Source organism: Heptranchias perlo, chromosome 10 (assembly GCF_035084215.1).
Source record: "Heptranchias perlo isolate sHepPer1 chromosome 10, sHepPer1.hap1, whole genome shotgun sequence".
NCBI lineage: Eukaryota > Metazoa > Chordata > Chondrichthyes > Hexanchiformes > Hexanchidae > Heptranchias > Heptranchias perlo.
Genome location: NC_090334.1, coordinates 54,894,136 through 54,918,127, shown reverse-complemented (window position 1 = coordinate 54,918,127; position 23,992 = coordinate 54,894,136). Strand labels below are relative to the sequence as shown.

The 23,992-nt window shown below is 41.4% G+C and overlaps 1 protein-coding gene across 1 annotated transcript; it reads left to right on the top strand.

Annotated features, from left to right (window-relative positions):
* The first annotated feature begins 1,381 nt into the window (after positions 1 to 1,381).
* LOC137326575 (heat shock protein HSP 90-alpha) lies at positions 1,382 to 21,981 on the top strand. Its single transcript, XM_067991813.1, has 11 exons — positions 1,382 to 1,505; positions 2,069 to 2,233; positions 15,293 to 15,659; positions 15,993 to 16,126; positions 16,289 to 16,597; positions 16,718 to 16,883; positions 17,091 to 17,281; positions 18,556 to 18,703; positions 18,801 to 19,069; positions 20,914 to 21,247; positions 21,647 to 21,981. The coding sequence occupies exons 2-11, from the start codon at positions 2,069 to 2,071 to the stop codon at positions 21,757 to 21,759; spliced, it is 2,196 nt and encodes a 731-aa protein (XP_067847914.1). The 5' UTR covers positions 1,382 to 1,505; the 3' UTR covers positions 21,760 to 21,981.
* The last annotated feature ends 2,011 nt before the right edge of the window (positions 21,982 to 23,992 follow it).

Sequence of the window (23,992 nt, the reverse complement as noted above, 5' to 3'; positions counted from 1 at the left end):
ATCCTCCCTCTCCTTTCACCCCACTCCTTATCCCCTTCCCCACTCCATCTGTGGCTAATATCAATGGGGACTAGTCTGCTATGCTTTACAAAGTGCTTCAAGTTTTTATGGCTAATGGACATCATGAAGTTATATGAATTGATGTATTTTTTTAAAAAAATTAAAACGGATGAAATTCAACCAATATAGCTGTCAACTGGAACACTCAAAGTCAATCCGATGGAGGAAACAACCAATTATATTTTGATGTTTTTAAAGTTTTAAGGAAAAGCACTAACCAAGACAATGGCATTATATAACAGTAAAATTTGTCCAAAACAGATTAAATTCTAAAACTTCAACAAAGTAAGAAATTTTCAGGAAATAGAACTACTAAACTGTAACATTACCAGGCTTTCTAAACTCAATATCAAATATAATGTAGCAGCATTGCTCTTTGGTGGGCGAGGGAACATGAACTGCCATTGCAACTGCAACACACACTAGAGCTTTTATACGCCTGGGTTCAGGTGGGTGTGATGTAGGTCATTATTGCCCACTATCAATGTGTCAACGTTAAGTAAGTCATTAGTTAGTATCACTCAATATGATTTATCCAGAACAATGTACTGCATTTTTTCCAACTGTGGAAGGTATGAAACAAAGAACCTAGATGACATAAAAACAGAAAATGCAGAAGCTCAGCATGTCAGGATGTTAACGTTAACTCTGTTTCTTTCTCCACAGATGCTGCCTGACTTGCTGAGCTTTTCCAGCATTTTCTGTTTCTATTTCAGATTTCCAGCATCTGCAGTATTTTGCTTTTGATTCAATGTAGATGACAAATTGGTATGTAATACAGTATGCAGCAGTAAATGGGCAAAAAAAAATTAAAAATCTATTACCCACTTTCATAAGATATAAATCCATGAGATCTGTTACTATATTGAGTGAATTGTAGTACATGATGATCTAAATTCGAGGTCATTTTTACGACAAAACAATGTTAAGTGAGATTAAGGTTTCGATGGCCATCTAAATTTAAACAAAAAAGTTTAAAAGGTAGCCACATATTCAAAATTGTATTAAGGTATTTTCTTGTTGCAAACACCACAGACACGATTTTTCAGAAGCCCTATTCATTTAACTTCAAGAAGCAACGAGCACATCATCTCAGCGTCTCAGAAAATTCGAGCAACTGAGGAGCTGTGACTCATTCAACCGCTTTCCGCAGTGCCATTCAGTGGCTCCACCTTTCACATCGCTGATTGGTCCATTGTGAGTCCATATCGGATTTTGGGGCGAGAACGTCAGGTGCTGAGATTGGTGATTGGTCGACGCCTTGTCAATCAGTGCAACGCCTTGACCAGGATTCGAGATGTTTCTCGAACTTTACAGTCACGAAGTCGAGGCGCGATATAAAAACCGGTCCGCTGCCTTTTCCCTGCATTAGCTAAGGTGGTTGGGTTGGTGAGAGTATTAAGCAGTTATATTTCCATCGCAGAGCGCGATAGCAAGCAGTCAAGGTAAAAATTTAAGAAATATTTAAAGATGTCAATAGATAATCAGAAAATGATGTGAGTAAAAGCCATAGCTACTAACGGTATTTATGATTTATTTGTAAATAAATATTTGTATGAAGTAATACCTAAAATGAAACAGTAATGTGATTTTTTTTTACTGTAATATAACTACTTCAAAACGTCAAGCCGATTTACCGACTGGTAGTAGCGTAATAATGTGGAAGGATGCTGTTTTAGTTTCACGTAGTTAATAATTAATACCGACAAATCAATACGGCTATTAATGAAAAACTGGCTTTCCACGGACGGTTTCTTATTGCTGTCGGTTCATTGTCAAACAACGTTACCGCGCTCAGCCTTCTGGTAACGCCGAGACTTTTCTAGAAGCTTGCACTGGCGGGTGGAGTATGCATGCGCATGTGGAGTAATCCGCCTACCATTTAAATTAGTGATTTTTTTTTCCGATTTAAATTAATGGCGATCGCTTATTATTATCTTCACTCTGTTTTTACTTGATGGTAACTTTCTCAACAGACCTCATTGCACTTTTTTTTTTTAAAAAACAGATGCCTGAAGAAACTCCGACAGCTACACAGGACATGCCAATGGAGGAAGAAACTGAGACCTTCGCCTTTCAGGCGGAAATTGCCCAGCTGATGTCCTTGATCATCAATACCTTTTATTCCAACAAAGAAATTTTTCTGAGAGAGCTCATTTCCAATTCCTCTGATGTAAGTCATTTTCAATGACTTGTTATCCAGATATAACTTTCAGCAAATTTCCACATGATTTAGCACCCTCAATAAAGTTAATGTCATTCCTAGTGTTTTGTATGAGATGCTGGTGGTGGAGCAGAAACATATATCTGCTCTAGAAAAATTATGTACCCCTAACTTCCAAGTTAGTGTGTGCGCACAGTGGACTATTCTAATACAGTACACTTAAAGAAAAACTCAATATAAAATTTAAAACAAATTTTGTCAGTAGATGGTTCCTCACTATTGGATATGAGGGGGAAAAAAACAAGTTAATGTTTTAGATGTGATCCTTTTGTTAAAATTGATAAAGGAAGGGTGCTGAACCTTTTATAGGACTGACCAAAATGAGGTGGAAGAAAAAACAGGTAAAGGTTACAAATACAAAAGTGCTAACTACATAGAATTATGTAGAATGTACAGCATGGTCCATGCTGGTATTTATGCTCCACATGAGTGCCTTCCCTCCCTACTTCATCTAACCCTTTCAGCATATCCTTCTATTCCTACCTCCCTCATGTTTATCTAGCTTCCTCTTAAATGAATTCTGCTAGTCACCTCAGTTACTCCTTGTGGTAGTGAGTGCCACACTGGGTAAAGGAGGTTCTCCTGAATTCCATATTAGATTTATTAGTGACTATCTTTTATTTATGGCCCCTAGTTCTGGTCTCCCCTGTAAGTGGAATCATCATATCTGTCTACCCTATAAAACCCTTTTCATAATCTCAGTAACCTCTGTCAGGTCACCCCTAAGTCTTTTTTTTTCTAGAGAAAAAAGCCCCAGCCAGCTCAGTCTTTCCTGATAGGCATAACCTCTCAGTTGTGGTATCATCTTAGTAAATCTTTTTTGCACCTTCTCCAATGCCCCTAATCTTTTTATAATATGGAGACCAGAACTGTTCATAATACTTCATGTGTGGTCCAATCATGGTTCTATACAAGTTTAACATTTCTCTGCTTTTCAATTCTGTCCCTCTAGAAATGAGCCCTGTGCTTGGTTTGCTTTTTCTTTTAATGACCTTATTAACCTATGTTGCTACTTTTTAGTGATTTGTGAGCTGTACCCCCTTGTTCCCTCTGCTCCTCTACCCCATTTGGATTTGTATTATCCAAGCAGTATTTGTGGCCCCTTTTATTCCTACCAAAATGTAATACCTCATATCTAATACTGAAATTCATTTGCCAATTACCTGCCCATTCTGCAAGTTTATTAATGTCCTCCTGTATTTTGATGCAGTCCTCCCCAGTATTAACTATACCCCCCAATTTGGTGGTGTCTGCAAATTTTGAAGTTGTACTTCTGATTTGAGTCCAACTCATTTATTTAAATGGTGAACAATGGTGGTCCCAGTACCAATCCTTGTGGAACACTACTTCCCACCTTTTGCCAGTCTGACTAAGTACCTTTAACCCCTATTTTGTAGCCATCTTGCTATCCATTCTGCTACTTGTTCCCTGACTCCACATGCTCTGACCATAGTCATGAGTCTACTATGCTGTACCTTATGGAAGGCCTTTTTGAAAATCCAAATATATTACATCTACTGCATCACCCTTGTCTACCCTTTCTGTTACTTAAGAATTCAGTAAGGTTGGTCAAGCATGACCTTCCCTTTTGAAATTTATGCTGCCTATTCTCTATTATGTTTTTCTATTACATCTTTTGAATAAGGATTCCATTATCTTTCCTACCACCAGCATTAAGCTAATTGGTCTATAGTTCCCTGGACTGGTTCTATCTCCTTTTTTTAAATATAGGAATCACATTAGCTATCTGCCAGTCCTCTGGCACTAATTCCTTTTCTAATTAACTTTTTTTATATATAATAGTGCCTCTGCTGAGTTTATTCTCTAAGTTTGGTTAGTTTATCAATTATCTCCTACCTGTCTATCTTAAATGTCTAGATGAAGAGCTCAAAAAATATATAATGTCATGTCCACTATGGTGGTCTCCCTGGTAAATACTGAGGCAAAGTAATTATTTAATATTTCTGCCATTTTGCAGTCATTACCTGTGAGTTTATTGTGTGTATCCCTTAGTGGCCCAATCCCTATCCTGATTTTTTTTTTATTTGTGTCTGTAGGATACTTCACTATCATTCTTATATTCCTTGATTTTTAATTTTGTAGTTCCTCTTGTTTTCCTAATTTTTTTTGGAGAGGTGGGGGGGGGTTTCCTAACCTCTTTGTATTCCCTTTTTTGTCATCCTCCTTTATTGTCTATGTATTTTAAGAGTATGCCTTTTTTAGTTTCAATTTTATCTGTATCTTTTTTATTCATCCATGGTGTATCATTGCTGGCTAGTTTTGTTCTTGCTTTATGGTGTGATATATTTCTCCTGGACTCATGATCATGTTTCCCACTACTGTTCTATTTCTTTGTTTATCAGTAAACTTTTCCAGTTTATTTTCTCAAGTTCCATTCTCATCCTCTGACAATCAGCTTTTTTCCAATTTATTACTTTGGTCTTTGTCTTATTTATTTCTCAGTCTTTATCTTAAACATTATGTTGTGATTGCTATTGCTTGATGTTCCCCTATGCTTGCTTCTCTTATCTGTCCTGCCTCATTTCCCATTACTTAGTACCACTGTTAAGAGGCAACTGGTATACTTTTTAAAGCTGGAAAGATTTGGCTCAGCCACTAGTGAGGAAGACCAGCCATGCAGACCAGAAAAGTCCCAAGTTTAACTAAAGCTGTTTGTTAGTGATGTTTTAGTTTGACTTCTGGGAATCAAATGTCTCAGATGGCTTCTGATGTTGATGCTGCTCAATTTGACTTGTCTTGGCAGAAGACTTGTGGGATTAGTTTTTCATGGATTTAAGTCTGTTGTTGGGATAACAGGAGTTATCAGTGCTTATATTAGCCTCTCAGTCTGTGAACTAATACAGTTCCAACATAAATGTGGTTGTTAAACTGCAACAACATTGGTATTGCTGATATTGAATTGGACATGGACTATACAAACACATGGGTGTATGGGGGAAAGAAAGACCAGCTGGTCCACTGATTGTGTCCTGGCATGGTGTAACTTACACACTTTCTTTCTCCTTCCCTACCTCCCTTTCTGGGAGAAATCTTGAGCCAATTTAGGGGGGGGGGGGGGGGGAAACTGGGCTAGTTACTCTGATCCCTGATAGCAATTGAGCAAGCTTCAGGAAATCAATAACTGAGACTAACCTCAAGTGACCCACCTACCTTCTGTATGTAGGAATGTTTGTCAGGAAAGAAAGGCGCTGTTTTACGTCCTCAGGATATCACAAAGGTCTTCATAACCATAGACATACTTTTGAAATACGGGCAAATTTGGCTGCCAAGTGTGCACACAAGCTCCATAAACAGCAATGAGGTGAATGACCAGATACTGTGCTGGACATTGCTCATAATAACTGAGCCTAACAGTGCTCACTGTTATTGGGCCTGTAATGTGGTGAACAGAACTGTACGCAGTACTCAAGCTGTGGCCTAACCAATGTTTTATACAGTTGTAGCATAACCTCCCTGCTCTTATATTCTGTGCCTCGGCTAATAAAGGAAAGTATCCCAAATGCCTTCTTAACCAACTGATCTACCTGTCCTGCTATCTTCAGGAATCTGCGGATATGCACTCTGAGGTCCCTTTGTTCCTCTACATCTCTCGGTATCCTCCCATTTATTGTGTACTCCCTTGCCTTGTTTGCCCTCCCCAAATGCATTACCTCACACTTCTCTGGATTGAATTCCACTTGCTACTTTTCTGTCCACCTAACCAGTCCATTGATATCTTCCCGCAGTCTACAGCTTTCCTCCTCTCTATCAACCACACAGCCAACTTTTGTATCATCTTGATCAAGCCCCCCAAAGACTAATTTAAGTCTAAATCATTAATATATACCACAAAAAGCAAGGGACCTAGTACTGAGCCTTGTGGAACCCCACTGGAAACAGCCTTCCAGTCAACCACTACCCTTTGCTTCCTGCCACTGAGCCAATTTTGTATCCAACAAGCCACTGTCCCTTGCATGGGCTTTTACTATTTTGACCAGTCTGCTATGTGGGACCTTGTCAAAAGCCTTGCTAAAATCCATGTACACTACATTAAAAGCATTACCCTCATCGACCCTCCTTATTACCTCAAAATTCAATCAAGTTGGTTAGACATAACCTTTCCTTAACAATCCATGCTGACTGTCCTTGATTAACCTGTGCCTTTCTACATGATTTACACTGTCCCTCAGAATTGATTCCAATAATTTGCCCACTACTGCGGTTAGACTGACTGGCCTATAATTACTCGGTCTATCTTTTTCATACAACATTAGCAGTTCGCCAATCCTCCGGCACCACGCCTATAGCCTGGATCAGAGCATGTACTATTTCCTCCTTTGCTACTCTTAACAGCCTGGGATACATTTCATCTGGGCCTGGTGATTTATCTACTTTCAAAGGTGTGAAACCCCTTAATACTTCCTCTCTCTGTTTATTCCATCCAATATTTCACATTTCTCCTCCTTAACAACAATCTCTGCATTGTCCCCCTCTTTTGTGAAGACAGGTGCAAAGTATTCATTAAGAATCATACCTACATCTTCTGCCTCCACACACAGGTTACCTTTTTAGTTTCTAATAGGCCCTCCTGTTTCCTTAGTTATCATCTAGCTCTTTATGTATTTACAAAACATTTTTGGGTTTTCCTTAATTTTACTTGCCAGAATTTTTTCATGCCCTCTTTTTTTTGCTTTCCTAATTTCCTTTTTAATTTTACCCCTGCACTTTCTACACTCTAGGCTTTCTGTAGTATTGAGCTCTTGGTGTCTGACATAAGCTTCCCTTTTCTGCCTTATCTTGCCCTGTATGCTCCTTGTCATCCAGGGGGATCTAGATTTGGCAGTCCCACCCTTTTTCTTCATGGGAACATGTTTATTTTGAACCCCATGAATCTCCCCCTGGAATGCCTCCCACTGCTCAGACACTGATTTACCTTCAAGTAGCTGTATCAATCTAGTGGTCATCGATCGTCCCCTCAAATGGTGGGGCTAAAATTGGACACAGCAATCTATGCAGCCTAAGTCTTTGTACAAGGAAAGAATAGTACTACTTGTTTTTATACAATTTAGAAATGCATCTTGATACTTTCCAGAAAGGAGATTATAATCTGAGTGAATGGTATACAATCCTTGCAGGGTTTGGACAGGCAAAGTTGTTCCACTTCCATGTTCCATTCCTGGACAATACTGAACTAACCAAAGGTATTGAAATATGTCAAGATTCCCCTTTTAATCTTAAACATTGTCAGCAGTCTGCCCTGATGAGAATTTCAGTGCTTTGTTTTCCAAAACCGTGTTCTAATGGTCTTGAGCTGACAATTAGCAGCCTTGCAGTTAAAATTAGTTCCCCTCAGCAATTGTGGGGCTACCACCTGCATAAGCTAGCTCTATGCAGTCAGACTGCTTTTCCATTAAACATGAAACTTCCATAGTGAGTGTTTAACATTGTTAAAGTTAACTTAACCTAAGACACAGAAAAAAAAATGAACCATGAACACACTTTACTTTTGGAGGTGTGGCAGTGGTGACATTGGATGTCATGTTGCTGTTACTTTTTGCAATCGCCTCGTGACTGGTTATGGACCTTCAATGAATCATGCACCATATGATTACCGCTAAGTCCTTCTCTCATTCAGTAGCCTTGAGTATGCAACCCTGCATGGTATATAAATGCATGGAGTAGCCCCTACCCATGTGTCACTGCATTTGTCTATAGTAAAAGACATCTGCCAGACATTGAGGCCCATTTTCCCCTATTGCATAATAGATCTGCCTGCAGTCTCTTAATTCATGCTAGTTTCGTACTTGTTTTCCCCCAATATCTTTTATCCAGATCATTGATAAAGATGTAGAACAAGCACCCTGATTGATAGTTAGTGACCAGATCCTCTTCTATTAATAGCTACCTTCTGTCTGTGTGAATGTAACCAATTCCTTATCCAAGCCAACCCAATATCCGCTTCCCAGTCAACCTTGGTAGCCTTTGTGTAGCTGTATCAAAGTTTTTTTTTCGACTGGACTTCCATTATCCACCAACTTTTAACTTGCTCAAAAAATGGTATCAAGTTGGTAAGAAAGAAGCTTTGAGATTCCTAATAAACCTTTCTCTTTCAACATCATCATAGTGTATCTCTTATAGCATCTTGCCTATAACTGAATTTAAACAGACCTGTAGTTTCCCAGTTCTGACTTAATGGGGTCGATTTCAGAGGGGGGGCTCCGAAAATTTAGGATGTCCGGGGCCCGGCTCCCCACTTCCGGGTTTCCCATTGGCGCGCACAGCCCCCATATGCATGACTCCCACTGGCAATTAAAGCCAGCGGGAACCCACTTAAGGCAATTATTTTGATTGGGAGGATATTTTAGGAGGGGTGGGATTTTCATGTCAACTGAGCGTGTTTCCCGTACTAGGGGAAACACTCCCAGTTGAAACAGACGTGTTGCAGCCACTAGCCTGTGGGAGCTGCAAAAGTCCATTTGACAGGAGGGGAGGGGGAAAGACCCTCACTCATTGCAGGAGGCCACCCTGTCAGTTTGGACAAAGTTTGGCCTGCACCATCCTCCTCCTAACATAAAAATTCACAAACTTGGAACCTCAACCCCGGTGTACAGACACATTTACCTACCTTGCGGACCCTCTCAAACGTACATCTTGCGGATGGGGTCCGCCGTAGCTGCAGTCATGACCTCCTTGGAGGACGAATAGCATCACCAGCCTCGCTGTCCACCTCTGACATGTGGAGCTCCACAACACAGTGCTGTGACACATCCACCTGCACAGCAGGACGGAGGGCAACCACAGAGAGATGCGTCGCAGAATGCACTACCCTCGCCACAGGGTCTACAGACCGAGGCTCAGCTTCCTGGACCTCTGAGGAGCAGTGCACACGGGAGCTCAGAGTCATTCGACATGTAGTTGTGGATATCTGCAGCCTCCGAGCTGCTCCCGGCTGGGCCGAGCACCATCATCTTACCTGCTGCTGTCAAAGTCACCACTGCCCTCAACAACTTCTCCTGATCCTTCCAGGGTGCTACCGGGGACATCGCCAGCATCTCTGTTGTCGTCGGCACAAAAGAGCCCTGCAAATACACCTACACACAGCTCTGTTGTGACACAATGGGTGGCATCAGGTGTGGGTCTTCATGGTGATCCTCATGAAAGGGCATTATTGCACAAACCAGACAAGATTTGCAAAGACGTGGCAATACTGGTGATAAAATTTAATGTGCTTTGCAAAACAAACAAAACTAAATCAACAACATGACATTCTGTCATAGACCTTTGTGCTCACAAAACCGTTTCCTTATGTTTACGGAAACTCCTACGTGGTGCTATCCCTGTGGCTTCAGCCGAGGTAGTGGCAGGTTGCTCTTCTCCATGCCCTGACCGATTAGATGCTTTGCGCGGACGCCCTCTGGGTTTTGGTGCCTGTGAGGGGCCCCTCCGAAGACTGCTCCACCTCCACCTGTGCAGGGCCAGACTCTGCTACCTGGAGAGGAAGCAGCATTGCAGGTACTGGTTGAGAGGGAGGCAACGGGTGAGACATGGAAGCGCTTTGAGTGGCGTTCCCACTTCCATGACCCCTTTCACCATCATCCCTCTCCTGGCCCAGGCCCACATCACTCCTTTCACCCTGCTGGACGACAGTTTGGAGGACTTGTGTGATGCCTTGGAAGGCCAGTTGTAAGATATCTGTCAGCCTGTTTAAGGCGTCAGAAAGTTGCTCACCCTGAATCCGAACAGCCATTGTCAGGGCCTGAATGGACTCATTGTTGAGCCGTGCTTGAAGCTCGATGGAGGAAAGGCTAGCCTCCATCGCAGACATTCCCACACCTACCCACGACACTATCTCAGATGCCTTCACGTCCCAGTGATAGTATCTTGGAGATATCCTCCTGTACCTGTGCCACCATTCCACTCATGCAGGAGTTGGACTCCTCCATCCTTTGCGCAATTGTGGAGAGTGCGCGTGGCGACTGTTCCAGTACCTCGGCAATGTGCTGCTGGCCCTCGATGACACTCCTTTTCATAGCTGGCCCCCGGGGTTCAGCATCTGGGTCCAGCTGAGCAGAGCCTGGAGAAGAGTGCTCCCACCGACGTGGGCTGTCCCGGCCACCAGGGTCTGCTCGTGTTCACGTGCGTAGTGACTCCCCATGTGCAAGCCCAACTAAGTGAGGACGGGGACCCACCGAGGTGTGTATCTGCACTGGTGGATGGCTGGCTCAGATGTGACGATGCACCCTCAGAGGCCGGCAGATCCTCTGAGGAATCTCCCTCCGCAGTCATGGCGGTCACAGATGGCCCTACAAGAGAACAAAAAGCAATATTAAGCACGTGGACAGATGTTGAGGTGCTGCAGATGCCAAGTGATGCTAAGATCATTCGCTAGTGTTAGATTTCTGTCACCAGCCGTTTATGCGCTCCTAGTCTCGGTGTCCGCCACGGACAGGCACTCTAGCGTCCAGCTTAGTTCCAATGCCTGCTACTCCACGTCAGTTAGGACCACCTGGTGTGGCGGGCCCCCTCCGGTCCTTGCCCTCTCCCAGGCAAAGAGATGCCAGAATGCCCATCAAGGCAAAACACAGAGGCGTGATTGAGTGATAGTTGCATAGTGACCCGCTGCATCCATTGGTGGGGGTGACCGTGAGGGAGATGCGTGGGAGGGTGCGTTTGAGACATAGCCATGAGATTGTATGAGGATTGGGTTGTGTGGTAGTGTTCCAATGGGAATTGGGGCAGTGAGTAAGTGCAGGCAAGGTGAGGATGATGGTTGAGTGGATGTGAGGAGTGATGCGAGAGTGTTGTGGTGGCAGTGCAGAAGGAGTTGTGTGGTGGTGGAGGTGATGGAAGACTGAATATGGGAGAATGCGTAAGTATACTCTGGCTGACCTGGTTAGGTCATTAAAGTGCTTCCTGCACTGGACCCAGGTTTGGCACACATTGCGGCTGCTGCTGACCTCCTCGGCCACCTCCAGCCAGGCCTTCTTGGTGGCAGAGGGAGGCCACCTCCTCCCATCAGATGGGGGGGGAAAAAAATTTCCCTCCTACCCCTCACCCCATCGAGGAGCCAGAGCTCCATGCTCCCAAAATGGTTCTTTGCTGCAGGAGGAGCATTGGAGGACTGCCCCTTTAAATAGGGCTCCTCCTGCTAACCGCCTGTGATGCAGGTGCGCAGAGCGCCCGCTGCGGAGGTCTGGAACGGGAAACCTGGAAGCACGCGTAAGTACCTTCAATTAGGCTGCGATCGCGTGCGGAGGGCGTTAATCACGCGCCCAGTCGACCCCCCTGGCCCCGGCTGCCAATCCACCTCCCTCCTAATATCGGGCCCTGTGCCCTTTTCATAGGCCTTTCTCCAGTGCATAGGAACAATCCCAGACTCCAGTGAGCTGTTAAATATATGCAAATAGCATGCATAACACAGCCCCACTTTGAGCACCATAAGGTGAATCCAGTTAGTCAGCAGCCCAATATGTTGTATGACGTTTAATTCTAGCAACAGCTTTATACATTAAGTTCAACATATTCAATTTTAGCATCAATTTGTTATAGTATTGCTAACTCAGCATCATCTTTGGTGCAAAATGATGTAAGGTAGCCATTTAAAATCTCTCCAATATTTTGGGACCACTCCTATGTAGAATCCTTTAGTAGCCCTGTACAGTCCTTAATGGTGCCTTTCACAGACTGTAGTGGACAATAGATGTGCTTCTTTTGCTGTCTACTGCAGAATATGCTATAAACTGCACAATGTAGCTTTTTCTGGTTACAGTAGAGACCAGACCTACTTTTGAGTCTTAAGTTGTCAGGCGTACCAATTCCACCTGTCCAGTGAAACACAACTTTTTGCAGCTCAGTATTAGCAACACTGAAACCATCTAGAAACTGCATCCTAGTCCCCTGAATCCAAATCCCTTCCTGAATGCTTGCTTGAGTTTGTCCAAATAGAACGCAACCTAGATCTGCTAGACTCTGAACTGAGGAATTAACCTAGATTATGTGCTTTAGTCTCTGGAGTGGGACCTAAACCCAAAACATTCTGACTCTGGTGAGAGGTCTACCATTGACTAGACTAGCACTTAGTGGAGTGCTGCATTGTCTGAAGTAATGTCTTTGGGTCAGCTGTTAACTGAGGCTCAGTCTTTTCAGGTACAGGAAAAAGATCTTTAAAGCACTCTTTAAAGAAGAGCAGGGAGGAATCTTGGCCTATCTCCCTCAACCAACATTGTCAAAAACAGATTAGTTGGTCAGTCATTTCATTTGCTATATGTCAATTTTGTTTTATTCATTCTCTGGATAGAGGGTTCGCTGGCAAACCAGCGTTTATTGCCCATCCCTGGTTGACCTTGAGAAGGTGGTGGTGAGCCGCCTTGAACCGCTGCAGTCCATATGGTGAAGGTACTCCCACAGTACTGTTAAGTAGGGCATTCCAGGATTTTGATCCAGTGACGAAGGAATGGCGATATATATCCAAGTCAGGATGGTGTGTGATTTGGAGGTGATAGTGTTCCCATGCACTTGCTGCCCTTCACCTTTTAGGTGATGGAGTTCATGGGTTTGAGAGGTGCTGTAAAAGAATACACTGATCTACATTCAGCACCTAATTCTGGAGATTGATGACTGTATGAAAACAATAATGTCAACTTCCATTCCTTTTAAAATGAAAAGTCTAGTATTGCCCCAACCCAAGTACAAGATAGATTTAAAGTCACTGCAGCAGTAGGTCAGAAGACAGAAAAATGTTTCACTGGTACACATGGAAAGTTTCTGCATCTGTGGGGCTATATTTCCCTTAGCAGATGCTTTTAGACAACAACTTGCATTTATATACCGCCTTTAATGTTGTAAAAGTCCCAAGGTGCTTCACAGGAATAATTATCAAACAAGATTTGTCACTGAGCCACAGAAGGAGCTATTAGAACAGGCAACCAAAAGCTTGGTCAAAGAGGTAGGTTTTAAGGAGCATCTTAAAGGAGAGGTTTAGGGAGGGAATTCCAGAGCTTAGGGTCCAGGCAGCTGAAGGCCAATGATGGAGTGATTAAAATCGGAGATGTGCAAGAGGCGCGATCTTGGACGGTTGTAGGGCTGGAGGAGCTTAACGAGATAGAGAGGGGCAAGGCCATCGGTGGGGGGGAATGTGAAAACGTTGTGAGAATTTTAAAATCAAGGCGTTCCGGGAGCCATTGTAGGTCAGCAAGCCCAGGGTGATGGGTGAATGGGACTTGGTGCGAGTTAGGTACGGGGAGCAGAGTTTTGGCTGAGCTCAAGTTTATGGAGGGTGGAAGGCGGGAGGCTGGCCAGGAGAGCATTGGAATAGTCAAGTCCAGATGATGAGCAGACGACTGGCCAGGGTTAAATTTGAGTCCAGGTCCCAGAGATGGAAAACACTTGGTTCATGTTTGGTTTCAAACAGGAAATAAGCACACTCTGGATGGCTAACTTTTTATGTAGAGGTTGAGTTACTTTTCTTAATTTTTCCATAAAACCGTTCCTTTTTAGATTGGAAAATTGCACATGTCATTCCACTATTTAAGAAAGGTGAGGGGGAAACCAGGGAATTAAAGCAGTTAGCCTAATATCTGTTGCTGGGTAATCACTAGAATCTATAATTAAGGATAGCCTGACTGAACACTTCACATTTTCAGCTGATCAGAGAGAGCCAGTATGGATTTATAAAGAGCAGGTCTTGCCTGATGAACCTGATTGAATTTTTTTTTGAAGAGGTGACTGAAGTAGTGGACAGGAGAATGTCGATGGATGTTGTTTTATATGGACTTCCAGAAGGCATTCGATAAAGTCCCTCATAAGAGACTGTTAGCTAAAATTGAAGCTCATGGAATTGAGGGCAAATTATTGGCCTGGTTAGGAAATTGGCTGAGCAGCAGGAGACAGAGTAGGGATAATGGGCAGGTATTCAAATTGGCAGGATGTGACGAATGTCCCACAGGGATCTGTGTTGGGGCCTCAACTATTCACTCTATTTATTAACAACTTAGATGACTGGATAGAGAGCCCCATATCCAAGTTTGCTGATGACACAGATAGGCAGCATTGTAAGCAGTGTAGATGGAAGCATAAAATTACAGAGAAATATTAATAGATTAAGTGGCAAAACTGTGGCAAATGGATTTCAGTGTAGGCAAGTCTGAGATCATCCACTTTGGACCTAAAAAAGGATAAATCAGAGTACTTTCTAAATGGTGACAGGTTTGAAACAGTGGTGGTCTGAAGGGACTTGGGTCCATGTACACAGACTGTTAAAATGTCATGGACAGGTACAGAAAATAATCAATAAGGCTAATGGAATGTTGGCCTTTATATCTAGAGGACTAGAACACAAGGGGATAGAAGTTTATGCTACAGCCATACAAAGCCCTGGTTAGACCACACCTGGAGTACTGTATTCAGTTCTGGGCACTGCACCTTTTTAGAAAGATTTATTGGCCTTGGAGGGAGTGCAGCAAAGATTTACTAGGATGATACCTGGACTCTACGGGTTAAATGACGAGGCGAGATTACACAAACTAGAGTTGTATTCCCTGGAATTTAGAAGATTAAGGGGTGATTTAATCAGTTTTCAAGATATTAAGGGGAATTGATAGGGTAGATAGAGAGAAACTTTCTGCTGGTTGGGAGTCTAGGACTAGGGAACATAGCCTAAAAATTAGTCAGGAGTGAATTTAGGAGACACTTCTACACACACGATGGTAGAAGTTTGGAACTCTTCCACAAACAGCAGCTGATGCTAGATCAATTGTTAATTTTAAATCTGAGATTTGATAGATTTTTGTTAACCAAAGGTATTAAGGGATATGGGGCTAAAGCGAGTATATGGCCTACCCCTGTTGCTATATTATGTTTAGTGAAGCATTTGAAAAAGATTGGACAACTTAATCATCAGCCTGAAATTGGGTAGTTATTGAATTGTTTTCTATTTCCTTGCTGCTTTCTTCCTGCCCCAAAGCAAAAGTCAAACTTCTAAAGTTAAGTAATTCTGCTTTATTTTTAAAGGCTCTTGATAAAATTCGCTATGAAAGTTTAACTGATCCAAGCAAGCTGGATTCTGGCAAAGAACTGAAGATCGACATTATTCCAAATCAAAAGGAGCGCACTTTAACTACTTGGGATACTGGTATTGGGATGACCAAAGCTGACCTCATTAACAACCTAGGTACCATTGCAAAGTCTGGAACAAAAGCCTTCATGGAGGCCTTGCAGGCTGGTGCAGACATCTCCATGATTGGGCAGTTTGGTGTTGGTTTCTATTCTGCTTATCTAGTTGCAGAAAAAGTAACGGTCATCACTAAACACAATGATGATGATCAGTATGTGTGGGAATCATCTGCTGGAGGATCTTTCACAGTGAGACTGGACCATGGTAAGTAATCATACGTGGATTGATTATATCAAAGTATTAAATATAGGCACAAATCTGAGTCCAAGCACTAAATTGTTATGCTAATTGTTTTACTAGTTCTATTCTTGAAAAGGTCTGGTATGCTACAGTTTCATTTGTTGTATTAAAAAAAATGGAAAGAGGGGATTGCACAGTGATCATAAATATTGTGTAGCAGTTTTTGTAGTAAAGATGACATCATTTTAATCCATCTGGAAGAGGTGAGATTTTTTTTACATTTGGAAGTGTACTTTATTTGTATAACGTGCATAATTAAAAGTATCTGCTTTCATTGGGTTTAATTTTTTCAAAAAGGTGAACCGTTGGGCCGTGGGACCAAAGTAATCTTGCACTTGAAAGAAGATCAAATGGAATATGCGGAAGAAAAGAGGGTCAAAGAGATTGTGAAGAAGCACTCTCAGTTCATTGGCTACCCTATCACTTTATTTGTAAGTCTTGTATTAGTTCAAAAAATTGTTTTGTGCCTTGTTACAGGGATTTTGGTGGTCAGTGACATTTGAATGTTTGTTTGATTTTCTAAGTAATCAAACTAATTGCCAGTAACAAGATTCCCTAGAAATGGATGAATTAATTATTTTTATTTTAAACAGGTGGAGAAGGAGCGAGATAAGGAGATCAGTGATGATGAAGGAGAAGAAAAAGAAGAGAAGAAGGAGGATGATGCTACAGAGGAAGATAAACCAAAAATTGAAGATGTTGGATCAGATGAAGAAGAAGATGAAAAGAAAGAAGGTGGCAAGAAGAAAAAGAAAAAAATCAAGGAGAAATACATAGATCAAGAGGAACTGAACAAGACAAAGCCTATTTGGACAAGGAATCCTGAAGACATTACCAACGAAGAATATGGAGAGTTCTACAAGAGTCTAACAAATGACTGGGAGGAACATTTGGCAGTAAAAGTAAGCTCAATATTGTAAATTTAAATATATTGTAGAATTTGAATTGCTTAATGACAAGCTGGCAAATTGTATTGACTTCTAACTGCTTTTGCAACAAACTAATCACAAATATTTGTACAGCATTTTTCTGTTGAAGGCCAGCTGGAGTTTAGAGCATTACTCTTCGCTCCAAGACGAGCACCATTTGACTTGTTTGAAAACAGAAAGAAGAAAAACAACATTAAGCTGTATGTACGCAGAGTCTTCATTATGGATAACTGTGAAGAGCTCATTCCAGAATATCTCAGTAAGTATTTATTTGGGCAGGAAAAACTAATGCAAATGTGTTTACATACATTTGTGACTAATATTTGTTTTAATACCTGTGAATGTAGTCTCTCATTTGAGATATTAACAGTGTAAACATTTTATTATGCTAATTTTCTTATTAAATAACAAGATTAATAATTAGTAGGATTTAAACTAATTATGCCGAAATCATTTTTTCTCTAAGATTTTATTAAGGGCGTAGTGGATTCTGAGGATCTGCCCCTTAACATTTCCCGTGAGATGTTACAGCAGAGCAAGATTCTAAAAGTTATTCGTAAAAATCTGGTTAAGAAATGTTTGGAGCTCTTCACAGAATTGTCTGAGGACAAAGAAAACTACAAGAAGTTATATGAGCAATTTTCCAAAAACCTTAAGGTAAACATTGTAGAGTTAATAAAGTGGGGGGGGGGGGTGCGCAGGAAAGTACATAAGAACATAAGAAATAGGAGCAGGAGTAGGCCAATCGGCCCCTCGAGCCTGCTCCGCCATTCAATAAGATCATGGCTGATCTGATCCTAACCTCAAATCTAAATTCATGTCCAATTTCCTGCCCGCTCCCCGTAACCCCTAATTCCCTTTACTTCTAGAAAACTGTCTATTTCTGTTTTAAATTTATTTAATTATGTAACTTCCACAGCTTCCTGGGGCAGCAAATTCCACAGACCTACTACCCTCTGAGTGAAGAAGTTTCTCCTCATCTCATCTCAGTTTTGAAAGAGCAGCCCCTTATTCTAAGATTATGCCCCCTAGTTCTAGTTTCACCCATCCTTGGGAACATCCTTACCGCATCCACCCGATCAAGCCCCTTCACAATCTTATGTTTCAATAAGATCGCCTCTCATTCTTCTGAACTCCAATGAGTAGAGTCCCAATCTACTCAACCTCTCCTCGTATGTCCACCCCCTCATCCCCGGGATTAACCGAGTGAACCTTCTTTGTACTGCCTCGAGAGCAAGTATGTCTTCTTAAGTATGGAGACCAAAACTATGCAGTATTCCAGGTGCGGTCTCACCAATACCTTATATAACTGCAGCAATACCTCCCTGTTTTTATATTCTATCTAAGTAGGTTTTTTTTTCTTGGCAGTATTTGCAATAACTTGGTATTGATCTGTGGGGGGTGGGGGAAGAGTTCTGCCTTGATGTAAGTTGATAAATCTCTACAGCTAACTGATTTTCAGTCTCATGGTTGCAATGTAAGTTTATTCCAGGCACTTTTTCTAAAAAAAAATGTTTGAGACATAAACAGTAGGGCTGCCTTTCACCCCCCACCTTTTTTTAAGAAAAGTACAGCCTCATCCACTGGTATGGGGATTTGGGGTGGTGGGGGGGGGGGTGGAATACCTATGTATTTTTGATGTATCCTTCCAGCAGGTAAGGCTACATTCAGAAAATTGATCCTGCTTGTCCACCCATCACACTTTCTGCATCACGTCGTCTGGGCAAATTTTTTGCTCCAAATTTGTATTCATAGCTGAATAGCCTGTATCAAACATACAAATCCAAAAGTCAAACCTTGAGGAATATAGGAGTAGTAGGCAGTTGCATGATGGGGCATTTTGCGTGAACAGCTGCTGAATAACCAACTTTTTAAATTTTTACCCTTTCTATTGTTCCTCCTTTCTTCCCCACCAATTTTAAAACTTCCAGCTTGGAATCCACGAGGACTCTCAGAACCGCAAGAAGCTCTCTGAGTTGCTCCGATACCATACTTCAGTGACTGGTGATGAAATGGTATCCCTCAAAGATTACGTGTCCCGCATGAAAGACAACCAGAAACACATTTATTACATAACTGGTATGTAAAGTGTAGACATTACACAAATGGCTTCTGAAATTGTTTTTATTTGTATACATGCACGCATAGTCATTCTGAATTCTGTTATAAAATTCAGGTGAAACCAAGGATCAAGTAGCCAACTCCGCTTTTGTGGAACGGCTAAGAAAACATGGATTGGAGGTGATCTATATGACTGAGCCAATTGATGAATACTGTGTGCAACAGCTGAAAGAATTTGATGGGAAAACTTTGGTCTCTGTAACCAAGGAGGGCTTAGAGCTTCCAGAAGACGAAGAGGAAAAAAAGAAGCAAGAAGAAAAGAAGGCAAATTATGAGAATCTGTGCAAGATTATGAAAGACATCTTGGAGAAGAAAATTGAAAAGGTATGTTTTATATTGTGGATAATAGAATATAATTGCATAAAATGTAAGTGCTGTAAGATGAACAATTGTTTTTATCCTTCTACTGCGTCATATTTTCCTCCTTTTTGGATAGGAAATAGCTGACTTTTACGACATTTTGCTTTGTGTAGTTAAAGCTGAAGATCCTCCCAATTCCTATTTCCTGCAGTCAGAGCCCACAGGTGAAAATCAGTGGTAGCCCAATGGAACTCCATATTAGTGTAAATCTGGCAGAAAATCTGTATGCTGAGGTGGGGAGTTCACGGTTAACTTTACATGGTGATGTGCTTAATAACTTGATGGCACAGGTGCTTCCATCAGATTGTGGATATGAATGTGTTCTTTCCATATTTGGATTGAATTGGCCGATTTTCTGTTGAGTTGCTAGATGGTATTCAATACAACTATAGTGAATTCAAATTGAAGGGAGTTTAAAACTAAGGCATGCAGATTTTCTTCCTATAAGCGGATGTGTTGTTAACAAAAATGCCATTAGTGATCTACCTGTGTGTACTAGTAGACATAGGGAAGAATCTTGTCAAAATTGTCACTTTTTAACAAAAACGCACTACAGAATCGCAATGTTTTTTTATTGGCGACTTGCAAAAAAAATTTCTAATTGCATTAGTCAAACATTTAACTTCATTTTGGATGCTTTATCTCTAAAGCAATGAGATAAGGTTCCATTTGGTACTGTCTGCCCACTGGTGACTTTTTTGAGCCTGATCAGTGCCTCAGTAAATTTTGGGCTATTTGGCAATGGTAAGAATTGAAGCTAAGCTTTCTCCATACCTGTTGTATATAAAATTACTAAAATAGGTCACTAAATAAGAGTAAGAATATTGGCTGTCCTTAATATCAAACTGGAAGCTATATGGAGGGTTTTTATGCTGAAATATTGCCTTTCTTTAAATTTCCACATGTGCAGCATTTTTCTGACATAGAAACATAGATAATAGGAGCAAGAGTAGGCCATTCGGCCCGTCGGACCTGCTCTGCCATTCAAAATGATCATGGCTGATCATCTAACTCAGTACCCTGTTCCCATTTTTCCCCGTATCCCTTTAGCATTAAGAAATATATCTGTCTCCTTCTTGAATACATCTAATGACTTGGCCTCCTGCCTTCTGTGGTGGAGAATTCCACAGGTTCACCACCCTCTGAGTGAAGAAATTTCTCCTCATCTCTGTTCTAAACGGTATACCCCGTATCCTGAGACTGACCCCTGGTTCTGGACTCTCCAGCCATTGGGAACATCCTCCCTGCATCTAGTCTGTCTAGTCCTGTTTAGAATTTTATGTTTTGATGAGATCACCTCTCATTCTTTTCTTTTAAATTCTAGTGAATATAGGCCTAGTCGATCTAATCTCTCCTCATACGTCAGTCCTGCCATCCCAGGAATCAGCCTGGTAAACCTTTGTTGCACTCCCTCCATGGCAAGGACATCCTTCCTCAGATAAGGAGACCAAAACTGCACACAATACTCCAGGTGTGGTCTCACCAAGGCCCTGTATAACTGCAGTAAGACATCCCTGCTCCTGTACTCAAACCCTCTTGCAATGAAGGCCAACATACCATTCGCCTTCCTAACTGCTTGCTGCACCTGAATGCTCGCTTTCAGCGACTGGTGGACAAGGACACCCAGGTCTCGTTGCACCTCCCTTTTTCCCAATCTATCACCATTCAGATAATCTAGAGATCTCTATGAATTTTTAGTATTAAATGAACTAGTGCATTATAGGACAGTTCTGTTATAATTGCACTAGAAAATTATCTTTTTTAAACTAATGTTTTAATATTCAATATCTTACATTCTTTTTCCCCAGGTAACTGTTTCCAATCGCTTAGTTGCCTCTCCATGTTGCATTGTAACCAGTACTTATGGGTGGACTGCCAACATGGAAAGAATCATGAAGGCACAGGCACTTCGAGATAACTCGACAATGGGTTACATGGCAGCTAAGAAACACTTAGAGATCAATCCTGATCATCCAATTGTTGAAACACTGAGGCAGAAAGCAGAAGCTGACAAAAATGACAAGTCAGTAAAGGATCTGGTCATTCTTCTTTTTGAGACTGCACTTCTGTCCTCTGGCTTTTCATTGGAAGATCCACAGACTCATGCTAATCGCATCTACAGGATGATCAAACTTGGTCTTGGTAAGTATCTTAACCAAAATGTGTCGGTCATCTGTGGGCACCAAGGGTAATAGTTTGATATATTCCAAAAGCTTTCATTTTAAACATCTGAATATTACTCATAGAATTCTAAATTGATTTTGTTTCCTATATTGCATAAAGAAACTGTTTAAGAACATTGTAGTGTAGAAAGGGTTCAATGTTAGACATGGTTTCCAGGAACTGACTCTTAAGATCATAGCTCTAATACAAAGAGTATTGTCTTTGCTACTATTTTTGCTCCCTGCTAGGCTGCCTGACAATAGGGTATTTCTTTTTCTCTAGTTGCCATTGATTCACTAGATTTTCCAATGGAAAATGAAAAGTAAGAAAATATACTAGCAAGCACTTGTAATGTGAACTTTACCTGTTTTTCTATAGGTATTGATGAGGAAGATCCTGTCATGGAGGATGCAGGTCCAACAAATACAGAAGAGATGCCACCACTAGAAGGTGATGATGATGATACATCGCGAATGGAAGAAGTTGACTGAACAAACAACAGCCAGTACCAATCCACTTCACTTTTAAATTCTGACAGGCTGTTGCAGTCACTAAATTAAAAAAAAAACTAGTAATAGACACCGCTGTAACAGTATCACTCTGTGAAGCACAGCTGATGCTAAGTTTTTCTGTAAACTTGTTCAGTAAGTACCAGTAAACTACTGCCAAGTTAACAACTGAGCATATGTTGCAAAATAAAAATTTAGTTTAAATCCTTGCTGTATTCTTTTTCTGAAGGTACCATAAATCAGAGTAAAATCCTTCCTGTTGGCAATTAATATTCCTATTAACTAATGAGCAAGCTTCTTTCCCCCTGCTTGACCAAAACAAGTACTTATAATTAAATACAAGAAATTAATCCTCATTCCCATGTTTCACTCAAGTCTTAAGTATCGTGAGGATTGTTGATTGAGTGTGGCTTTTTAAGTTGTACGTTTCCTGGCTTTCATGATTTGTGGAGCTTTTATTTATTTCTTTGAACTTCACAGGAGATGTGTCTAGTACAGAAATACAAGGGTAATTGAGGCTGCACTCCCATAGTGGAGCCCTGCTAGATGGAAGTGTGAGATCAAAGATGGGGCTATTAACATTATAGAGTCACTTCTCCAGCACCCACCCATTTCTAGTCTAGCAATGCTACATACTAGGAGAGAAGCCCTGAAACCTTTACCCTCATCAATAGGTTTTTTTTTAGCCCTCCGAGGCAACTCTGATGCCTGTCCTGCCTTGTGTCTCAACACCCGTCCTATCTCCTTCCATTAGATTAGAAGGACCATTGTACTTTGGGAAGTGACCAGTACATTCGCTGGATATCATTATTCAAAACCAATATCTCTGGGTGCCCAAGATCTTAAAGGTTCCAAGAAAACTCAGACTAGATTTTACACTCTTCACATTTCTGGGACTTGTGTAGATTGTCACTTGGCAGTGCTGTACTATACTTTCAGTTTTTGCTTTACAACAAATAGTCACTGCCTACTCTTCATTTTCTGAAATGTAAAATTATTTATGATCCCTATCACAAAGATTGTGAACTTGCATTAACAGGTTGTACACATGATTGTCATAGCTGGGATAGCTATAGCTGGCTAAGAAGGTTGATGGTGACATTTGGACTAACAGTCCTCCATTTATCCTTAGTCAGAGGCCAAAAATGGGAAGAGACTTGTGATGACCTAGAGCTGTGTTAAAATACCACTAGGGTAGGAAAAACTAGGCTTGCCTCCGGAAGCCTAATTTGTTACCTGTTGCTAATTTAGGGATTTAACTGGGTAACAATACAAGGCTGTGCCACAGTTGGATATCTTTACCCACTTAAAGGGTATAAATGCTAATTGAGTGGACATAATTCAAGTTAGATTTTATCTATGTCCTGATCTAAGAGCATGATGCTGAACTTGGAGATGGAATTTGAGGAGCACTGTGCTAAATCAGTGAGTGAAGGGATCTGTTCCAATACACACCACTTGATTTCTCCTATCCGAAGAAGGAGGAAAGGGGAGGCTTCCCTTTTCTGTAAGGCTTTTTGGGATTCCATGGGGAGTCCGAACAGTAGTGACTTTGGTGCTTGTATATCCTTTTTGTGTACAGTATGGTTGCCTTATGGAGTCCAATTTCTGACTGTCACATAGCAGATACTAGATTTAGTCACTAGCCAAAGTTTTGTCCTGTAGTGACCTATTATGTGAGTTGCAAGTAAACTTGTTAATTTTACCAAGACTTGTCCTGTTTGGGAACAGCAATACAGGCAGTCCAATCTGTAAAAGGGCTGACCCACTAGTTTGCCATATTCAACAACTTGCATTTATGTAGCATCTTTTAATGTGGGAAAACATCCCAAGGCACTTCCCAGGAGTGTAATGACACAAAAATTGACTTTGAGCCAAAGAAGGGTATATTAGGACAAGTGACTAAAAGTTTGAGGATCAGACCAAACATGGGAAATACTATATGCAGGGAAAACTTAAATTCCTACTGAAAAGCCAAAACTCATACGGTGATGGATGCCTATTTGCAAGGAACACCAGATCTTACTGCTTTGTACCAGATTGATCCAACTACTGTGCAGCTCCCTCTGATGGCTAAGAGCCAGATGTATGCTGATCTGGATAACACGAGCCAGATGTATGCTGATCTGGATAACACGAGCCAGATAACAATGTCACTGCAATACTTGTGGGCTATTGTGCACGCATTTGACCAGCTTACAAGCTAAAGAACTGG

Coding starts and splice junctions, on each gene's coding strand:
- LOC137326575 (XM_067991813.1), top strand. CDS start 2,069: ATGCCTGAAGAAACTCCGACAGCTACACAGGACATGCCAATGGAGGAA. Junction 2,234..15,292: donor TCATTTCCAATTCCTCTGAT/GTAAGTCATTTT, acceptor TTATTTTTAAAG/GCTCTTGATAAAATTCGCTA. Junction 21,248..21,646: donor GATGATCAAACTTGGTCTTG/GTAAGTATCTTA, acceptor GTTTTTCTATAG/GTATTGATGAGGAAGATCCT.